Source organism: Gekko japonicus, unplaced genomic scaffold, assembly GCF_001447785.1.
Source record: "Gekko japonicus isolate JY-2015 unplaced genomic scaffold, Gekko_japonicus_V1.1 scaffold1553, whole genome shotgun sequence".
NCBI classification, from domain to species: domain Eukaryota; kingdom Metazoa; phylum Chordata; class Lepidosauria; order Squamata; family Gekkonidae; genus Gekko; species Gekko japonicus.
In genome coordinates, this window is record NW_015160257.1 from 223,577 (window position 1) to 233,244 (window position 9,668).

At 51.1% G+C, this 9,668-nt stretch overlaps 1 protein-coding gene across 1 annotated transcript in view; it reads left to right on the plus strand.

Annotated features, from left to right (window-relative positions):
* Nucleotides 1-9,668, plus strand: part of SV2A (synaptic vesicle glycoprotein 2A) — a 64,165-nt gene that overhangs the window by 46,207 nt on the left and 8,290 nt on the right. Inside the window, exons 6-9 of the mRNA XM_015414482.1 lie at nt 3,914-4,030; nt 4,378-4,466; nt 6,650-6,814; nt 7,053-7,186. Of these exons, the coding sequence (XP_015269968.1) occupies nt 3,914-4,030; nt 4,378-4,466; nt 6,650-6,814; nt 7,053-7,186 (505 nt within the window). The remainder of the gene's footprint in view (nt 1-3,913; nt 4,031-4,377; nt 4,467-6,649; nt 6,815-7,052; nt 7,187-9,668) is intronic.

Sequence of the window (9,668 nt, forward strand, 5' to 3'; positions counted from 1 at the left end):
ATGTGGCCAGCATGACTAAACACCAAGGCGCACAGAACGCTGTAAGAAAACACTACATGTATATAAATGGAGCTGCGGTGGCTCAAGTGGTTAAGACGCTGAACTGCAGGCTGAGGAAGATCGGTACTTCAGCAGTTCGAGACCCGGGTGCCGCATGACGGAGTGAGCTCCCGTCTCTAGTTCCAGCTCCTGCCAACCTAGCAGTTCGTAAGCAAGAAATTGCAAGTAGATAAATAGGCACCACTTCGGTGGGAAGGGAACAGCATTCCGTGCGCCTTGATGTTTAGTCATGCCGGCCACATGACCAATGCTCCCTCTAAGCTATGGAGTCTTGTGAGCAAAAATTCTACTTGGTGAGCTACTGGCATTAAAGTTGTGAGCGAGCGATTGGGTTAACTGCATAAATTAGTTTGCTCTGGAGCCATCCTTCCTGAGCTAAGACAAAAATGTGTGAGGCGGAGGCTAAAAAACTGTGAGCTAGCTCACACTAACTCAGCTTAGAGGGAACACTGCACATGACCACGGAAACGTCTTCGGACAGCGCTGGCTCTTCGGCTTGGAAACGGAGATGAGCACCGCAACCTTAGAGTCGGATTCGACTGGCTTTCGGGCAAGGTAACCTTTACCTTTACCTTTACATGTATATAAAGACAACAATGTAAGATTTGAATTGTGATATTTGTTGGAGGATTAAATGAGTTGTATCAAAGAGGTAACTAATTTGATCCAGTGTTGGGCGATAAAATTAAGTTCCCTTATGAACATCTTCAGTACGTTGTGATTGTTCAGTTGCCCAAGCTTTTTGGAGGAACAGGATTGGCCCCCCTCACTTCCAGTGATGAGAGTGGGGGAACTTTTCCATAAACCTTGAGTTCGCGGTTCCTCCAGAACAATATTTTTATTGTGTTTACTCAGATGTTGCCACTTTGATTAAATAGTGCTCCAAAAAAAATCATGGTAGGCACAGTTGCTTCTGCCTGGTTTTATACAGAGTAATAAAATTAACTTAAGAAAGCACAGTAGCGCCTTAAAGTCTACCTTTAAGATACCTGAAGAAGTGAGCAGTGACTCACAAAAGCTCCTACACAAGAATCATAGAATCACACAGAGTCGGAAAGCGTCCTACAGGCCATCTAGTCTGACCCCCTGCTCAGTGCTGGATCAGCCTAGAGCAGGGGTGTCAAACTCATTTGTTATGAGGGCCGGATCTGACATAAATGAGACCTTGTTGGGCCAGGCCATGTGTGTCATAAAATGTAATGCCAAGTAGAGGAGATATAAACTTTATAAAGGACACAGACACAAAGGGTCCCCCCCCCCCTAAAATAAAAACAGGCTTAAAACATGAGCACTCTTGCAATATTTTGCTTCTTTAACAGTGTCTGATAACTGACCCCTCTTGCTCTGAATTATTGCATCAAAATGTCTGTGCTGTTGCAATCCTGAGTACGCTGTTCAGGTGTGTCTCTGCAAGCAGCAAACCTATGATGACGCAGCAGCAGCAGAACTGGAAGCAGAAGCAGAAGACATCTAGTTTGGTGTCGTGGTTAAGTGTGCGGACTCTAATCTGGGAGAACAGGGTTTGATTCCCCACTCCTCCACTTGCACCTGGCTGGATGACCTTGGGCAAGCCGCAGTTCTGATGAGAGCTGTTCTTGAAAAAAGAGCAGTTCCTGTCAAGAGCTCTCTCAGCCCCACCTGCCTCACAGGGTGTGTCTGTTGTGGGGAGGGGAAGGGAAAGGAGTTTGGAAGCCCCTCTGAGACTCCTTTGGGTAGTTAAGGGCAGAGTATAAATCCCATCTCTTCTCTTCTTCTTCTTCTTCTTAGAAGCTCTCTGGGGGCCTGATCCAGCCTCCGGGCCGCATGTTTGACACCCCTGGCCTAGAACATCCCTGACAAGTGTTTGTCCAGCCGGTGCTTAAAGACTGCCAGGGAGGAGGAGCTCACCACACCTCCCCAGGCAGCTGATTCCACTGCTGCACGACTCTGTCAAAAAGTTTTTCCTAATATCCAGCTGGTACCTTCCTGCCCTTCATTTAAACCCAGGTTTGCCAGTCCTCTCCTCTGCTGCCAAGAGGAACAGCTCCCAGCCCTCCTCCAAGTGACAGGGCCCTTCCGATACTTCAAGAGACAAAAAAAATCTGGACACACACGACCCAATCAGTTAAACAAGTATAAAGCCAACAGTCGTGATAGTCTGACCCACAATCAAACAGTCATAAGACTTATAAAGAATGCTGTTTATGTATTGCAGTCTAAAGCACTACAACATGATACACAACTCAATAGAAAATCCTTGAACCGAGGTACATAATCACATAATCAACGTCGTCTCCGGATTACATAACAGCGTTTCAAAAAAAATGGATCTTCTTCAGGAGATATTATAGTGGTGCCAAAGCTCTCAGTGTCATAAATGTTAGACAACAGGTCTTAAGAATATTAAATTCCGATAGGACGCTGATCTCAATTTACATTCAAGCTCAAAATATGCTGCTATGTTTCTACTGGATCCCGGGCGTCTCTCTCTGGGATCCAGTAGAAACAGCAGCACATTTTGAGCTTGAATGTTAATTGAGATCAGTGTCCTATCTGAGACGACGTTGATTATGTGATTATGTACCTTGGTTCAAGGATTTTCTATTGAGTTGTGTATCATGTTGTAGTCCTTTAGATTGCGATACTTCAAGAGAACCATCCTGTCCCCCCTCCACCTCCTCTCCTCCAGACTGAACCTTCCCAGTTCCCTCAGCCTTTCCTCATAGGGCTTCTTGGTCTCCAGTACACTACCACAAGTCTTTAAGGTGCTACTGGACTCTTACTCTTTCCTGCCGCTACAGACTAACACGGCTACCCATCTTGATCTAAGAAAGCACAGTTTCATACGATCTCTCTTTACCAGAGCAAGCAAAGTTGGAATGGAAAGTGGAATGGTTGACAAAAAAGGTGGAACCGAACGAGAGGGGCCAACTGGAAGGGGTGTTGTTAGAGGAGAAACCGGCCATACTAAATGGGAAAGGGGGCCTGGTTGCATTCTGCAGCCTCCGGCCCATGCAAGCCTGGAACTGGCCCCGATCCCACTCCATAATACAAATCATAGGCTCCGCGGTCACATGGAGGATTTGCTGCGCGAAAGGCACGAATGTCAGGCAGATTTTCGGGGCGCGATCACACCGCAACATCTGGGGAGCATAGCGCACCCGTGGCGTCCCTCCGAAGATGCACAGTAAAAAAGTACTGCGGAAAGTGCTTAGTATCCGGAAAATGTGGGGCAGGGGCGGGCGTCTGATCGCGGGAGCGCTAGTATCCCGTGGCATCCGGCGCCCGTCCATGTCCCATTACAAACCTGATGTTTTTCGTAAGCACACACGTACAAACACGAAACTGAAAGCAGTGCTGCTCCACGGAACTGCGCATGCGCACAAACGCGAAACGCTTGTGTGATCACGCCACGCGCTTCTTTGCCACGCTGCAGCATTGCCGTGTGATCGCCAGCTAACAGCCTAAGCACGGAGACTTGGGGGACCGTGTGATCGGGCTACCACGCTTTATTTTGCTCCGGGGCGAACAGCCACGCCTCCGCCCCCCCCGCGTTATCTGGCCCGTGTGACCGGGGCCATAGAATCATAGAATGTTACAGTTGGAACTGGGACCTTGCAGGTCATCTAGTCCGACCCCCTGCACTCTGCAGGAGCACAGCCGAAAGACAGCCCTACAACATACCCAAAAGATGGTTGCCCAGCCTCCACTTGAAAACCTCCGGTGAAGGAGCATCCACCACCTCCCAAGGCAGTCTGTTCCACGGCCCAACAACCCTTACAGTTAGGAAGTTTCTCCTGATACTTAGCCGGTAACGACTCCCTAGATCAGTAAGAGTGGCATCTTACGTTCCCTTCCCTGTGTTTTCTTACAGGTGACCCATATCAAGACTATCAAACAGGAGGATGAACTAGTGGAGATCCAGTCTGACACGGGGACTTGGTACCGACGCTGGATGGTCCGTTCTTTGAACCTTTCGCAGCAAGTAGGTGTGGGGACCAGAGAGGGAATATGTGATGCAGACCCCTAGAATGGCGCCTCCGTGGGCTCGGAGAAAAACTCCCTTTTTGCTTTCCACGCAGAGGCTCCGCAGCTCTGCAGTGTCTCATGGCTAATGGTTTTCATCCTGAGCCACTAGAATGTTAGCAAACATTCCGTGACCATGTAGCAGGCGATGGATGATGCAATGAGGACAGTAGAGATGCAAGAGGGGCAGATGGGTTCTGGGTTCGTGTCACACAAGAGTGTAAAACTGCACAAACCCGCACTGATTTTTAACTCTTTCCCTTCCTGGAGATAACTCTCTGGTTTGGTTGTTGCTGTTTTTGCTGTTTCCAGGTCTGGGCCAATTTTCACCAGTGCTTCGCTCCCGAGTATCGCCGAGTGACTCTGATGATGATGGCCGTGTGGTTCACCATGTCTTTCAGGTGGGGCACTGGGGCGGGGCGGGGCTACAGCGGGAGACTCCAGCTGGGAGTCATTCTCAACGTGTAAATGCTCTAGCCAGCCCCACTGTCTCTGTGTCTCAAAAAGAGCTTCACCGCCATGAGGACTAGAAGCGTCCAGCTTCCAAACACGAATAGCAAGATTCTCAAATCCTGAATCTCCCCACCCACTGAAACAGCACACGTGGGAAAGCCGGCCGGCTCGGCTGAGACTTCTCCCTGACACAGAGAGACAGAGACAGAGAGAGAGACAGACAGACAGACAGGCAGAGATTGGATTTAAACCCCACTCTTCACACAGAGCGGCTGACAATCTCCTTTCCCTTCCCCTCCTCACAACAGACACCCTGTGAGGTCGGTGGGACTGTGTGGCGAAACGGGGACCCGCCCTCAGCCCTGGGAGACTGAGCAGCCGTTCTGTGGCTCGCAAGCCCCTGTTTTTGCCTTCCCACCCTTCCCGGTGGGGCTATTTCCCTTTGTTACACGCTGCCACCACTCACTGGATTTACACCGCCTTCCTAGAGGGACAGTGAGACCCCTCTGGCTGATTCCCCGACCGTGGGAAGTTGGTACCACAATCTTTGGGTGCCCCCTGGAGAGTTGGCAACCCCTCTGATTTGGGCCCGTTTGGGTTCCCTGGCCCTTCTTTCACTTCTGGTAATGTGCCGGGCGGGGAGGACTAAGTGGTCAAGGCACACCAGGTCTTAAAGGTTTATTTGAACTATATACATATTAGGTGGAGCTGCGGTGGCTCGAGTGGTTAAGACGCTGAACTGCAGGCTGTGGAAGGTCGGTAGTTCAGCAGTTTGAGACCCGAGTGTGCTGCATGACGCTCCTGTCTCTAGTTCCAGCTCCTGCCAACCTAGCAGTTCGAAAGCAAGAAACTGCAAGTAGATAAATAGGTACCACTTCAGTGGGAAGGGAACAGCGTTCCGTGCGCCTTGGTGTTTCGTCATGCCGGCCACATGACCACGGAAATGTCTCCAGACAGCGCTAGTTCTTCAGCTTTGAAACGGAGATGAGCACCGCAACCCTAGAGTCGGACTCGACTGGCTTTCGAGCAAGGGAACCTTTACCTTTACGTATTAGGCACAGAACGTATACACATGCACATCAACACATCCTGGGCACAGAAAATAAACAGGGTTTAAAACGCCATTCCTCTGTCCCCTACACACACCCTCTCTATCCCTGGAGGTCGTGGGCCTCAGGATGGGACTGACTTCCCCCCTCCTGTGGTGGTGGAGAAATCCCCAGCCCTCCTTGGGACTGGTCTTTGGTACTGTTACCCTCCTGGCTGTCCACCACGGTTTATAGGAGCCGGGATGCCCGGGAGTCTGTGGCAATAGGAGCCCCACCTGTCTGCTCCCTCAAAGCTGCCGTCCAAGCTGAGCCGAAGGCCAGACCAGGCTGAGACTGAACTTCTCCCCCTCAGGAGCCGAAGCACAATCTCCAAGTCAGGGTGTTACGATGGGACGGCTCCCACAGACCCGTGTCACTAGCCATGCTGCTCTCCTCTGGTACAAGGAATTGGCCTCTGATACTCGATGCCGGTGCAAAGGAGCATCTTGCATCAAGACTCCTGCTGCTGCAGGAAAGCACGGAGGCTGGCCCCGATCCGTGGGGTCCGAACCTGGGATCAGTTTCAAAACTGAGCCTGAGAACTCCCTCACAGGGCCGGAAGAGTATCCTGGCTTTGCACAATGGGATGTGGAGCTCCCGGATGCCCGCTGAGACCAGCGATGCTATGTAGCCGTTCCAACTGTTGTGGCAGCTCCGGCGCCACGCTCCTTCCCGCCCCCGACATCTGCCTGCAGAGGCGTTGCTTGGCCCGGAGAGAAGCGACAGGCCGCACAGCGAGCCCAGCTTCTCGCATCGCTGCACCAGTCCGTGGCCTTTGAGTCCCCCTGCGCCACACACCTTGTAGCATGAATGAAAAAGCATTTCACGCTTGAATTGCGGCAGAATTACAGAACTCCTGCCTGTCAGGCGTCACAGAGGCAAGGTGGGAAACCACTGGGATGGATCCTGTGGATCCATTCAACCGATGGCAGCCGCTTCCCCTCCACAAGGGGCCTCGTCTGGCGGGGGAGCCAAAGTCCCCAAAGAGCAGGCGAGCCTTCTCTCTCTCTCTCTCTCCCCCCCCCCCTCACTTCTTCCAACAGTTACTACGGCTTGACTGTCTGGTTCCCGGACATGATCAAGCACCTGCAGAATCTGGAGTACGCCTCCCGCACCAAGGTCATTGACCGGGAGCAAGTGCACCACTTCACCTTCAACTTCACCTTGGAGAACCAGATCCACAGCCGTGGGGAATACTTTAACGACAAGTAGGTGCTCAGCATTGCCAACTGGGGGACCCACGGAGACCACGCGAGTGGATGGGGACACAGGGTGGTGGTGTGGGTTTCCAGCTCTTGCTGATCTCTGCTTCTGTCGTCTTTCTGGTCTCTGCTTCTGTTGTCTTATGATTGAAGAAGACAGCTGTATAGGTGGGTGTGGGGGGGGGAACGCATGACCTCCCCTTCCCCCAAAGCAGCTTCTAGTGGGTGCCTTTCTCTTGGGCAGGTTCATAGGCCTCAAGATGAAGTCGGTCTCCTTTGTGGACACCTTGTTTGAGGAGTGCTACTTTGAAGACATCACGTCCAGCAATACTTTCTTCAAGAACTGCACCTTCCTTTCCACCATCTTCTTCAACACGGGTAAAGACTGGTGGTGCCCCGGCAGCCATGCTCGAGCCTTGTGCCACCAGCTCCGGGTGCAAATTCCCTTTCTGGTGGTGAGCCACAGAAGTAGCAAACATAGACACTTCCACAAATTTGGCAGGCTGTATCCTGAACATGTTCTGTTGGCTGAGATGGACTTTCAAAACATGATCTGATGCATTTCTGCCCTATTGGGGGCCTTCTTCAGAGGTCAAACAGTTAGAGGTACCCATTATAATCTCTCCTTATATATAATTCTGTTTTTGGGTGGCAACGTTTCATGCGCTCCCAAATCAGTTGGCTGCCTTATCTGTCACTCGGAAGGTGTGCCAATCCCCTGGCTGCATTGCCTCACTGTATTGCCTCAGTCCCACTCACAGAGCCGGCGGCCAGCTTCTCAGCCTCAGTCTGGAGGGAGCCGCTGAAGGGGATGGACGCTCCGCCAGGTGGAGGCTTAGGAGGCCAAGGTCGAACATGGCACCACACCGGTCATCATCGGCTGCACCAGGATGCAGGGAGCCGGCTGGGCTGCGAGCCCATGGAAGCGGCGGCCAGCCTCTGGCCCTCAGTGCGCTGCGAGGCAACACAGGCCCAACGATCTGGTGGCCAAACAGTAAGGAGGCCGAGGCTGACCATGCCGCTGCTGCACCAGTTGTCGCCATCCGCAGATGTCTGCAGCTGGCAGGGCAGGCTGCGAGCGGACGAGGACCGGCACCATAGACGACAAGGTGGCCAAGGAGGAGGGCCAGACCGAGATCTTGCTAGCGCTCGTTGTATTCCTTTTACAATGGGCTTTGCTATTAGTATCACATATTACGATAAGATAACCAGTAAGTTAATACTGGACCAAGAAAAAGAAGGGCTGTGGAAAAATAAAAAGATGACTCTCATCTTTAGAGGGATCACAAGCATCTTTGTTTTGGGTCTATTGATTTTGCTGCTTAAGTAATATACTACACTGTAATCAAAATTTGATTATTGAATATTTGATTATTCATATTCAATTTTCTTTTTTCTACAGCCTTCCTTTTCTTGGTCCAGTATTAACTTATTGGTTATCTTATTGTAATATGTAATCTTGTAATGTGTACCTCAAACTGTTTGACCAATAGGACGGAAACGCATCAGGTCAGGTGTCTTGGCCCTTGTGTTCAGGCCACTTGAACTTTTCAGTGAGGCTTTCATTGGGCCCTTATTTGTTTTTAACTGCCTTTCTAATAAATACACGCATTTTTGTATATTATAAGTTTAAACTAGGTTTTTAATATTGGCCATTTATTAGACTTCTTTCTTACCCTTGTGGTTCTTGACTCCAGTTTTGGGTCAAGTTTGTTATCCCCTCCCTGGATGCGTTCAGACGGGCTGTTTGACCAGCTTTCGTCACGCTTCAGAAACAGATTTTATCTGCACGATCACACAGTCAACATCTGCCTCCTGTCCCCAGCTGTTGGTTTCCAGCTCAAAACCCCTTTATCTCGGAGTATTTTGTTACCAGGTCCCAAAGTGGTGTTTTCTCAGCTCTCCCATTTAAAGCCGCATTTCCCCCCTGTGTGATCACTCCTCCAGTGTCAAGCCACTTCCAGTTTAAACCCCCTCCCGGCTCTAAAGCTGCCCGAGGTGTCTGCTTTTCGCCCGCCATTTTTTTTAGCGTTGGCGGTGCATGCATAGGCGGAGCTCCGCTACCGTGTTTAGAAAACCAACATTTAAACGGTCACTTGTTTTAGAGTTTAGATGAGTTCAGGATCTCACGGAGGCCATTTTCAGGTCAAACGTTTAAAGGGAAGTCTTTTGTTGGAGGGGTTGGATTGATTCGCCCTGGTGGTTCTGCGCATGCGCCATGGTAGTTTCGTCCCCCCATTCTACAGATGAGCGCCTATGCGCATGTGCAAACTGAGGGGAAAAAAATTAAAAACCCGCCAACACACGCTCCCGCGCGTCGGTAATGTAAACGCTGGGGAGCGACGTGACGGCGCGGTGAGGCGGGATAAGGGAGGTAAGTGGGGCCCGGATTATCCAGATCAAATGTAATCCGGTCAGAACCGGAGCCGTTTAACCCGCCCTCAGCATGCCGTCTGACCGCACCCCCTGTGTCTTACTGAGTTGGACCTTCACCCAAATCTCCAGGAACTTTCCAATCTGAACTCGGCAACTGTCTGTCAAGGGAAAGGGACGCATCAGTCACTCTGTGGTGCGTCACCTGTTCCAGGAAAACCTAACCTGGTGTGCCACATAAACTTAGGGTGGGCTTGGCTGCACAGTGCATAGCCTGAGCCTTCGGGGAGGGCGGGGTATAAATTTAAAGATAAATTTAAAAATTAAAATAAAATAAATGGTTAGCAGCTCTGGGTTCGACAGTGAGCTGGCCGGGAAGGGCACCATCAGGGCATGAAGGGCTCTCAACGGGCGTCTGCGGCTGCCCCGGATGGTACAAACAAATCCCGAGCAAGTCCAGTGTGAGGGGTGGTGCTGCCGGGGGGGG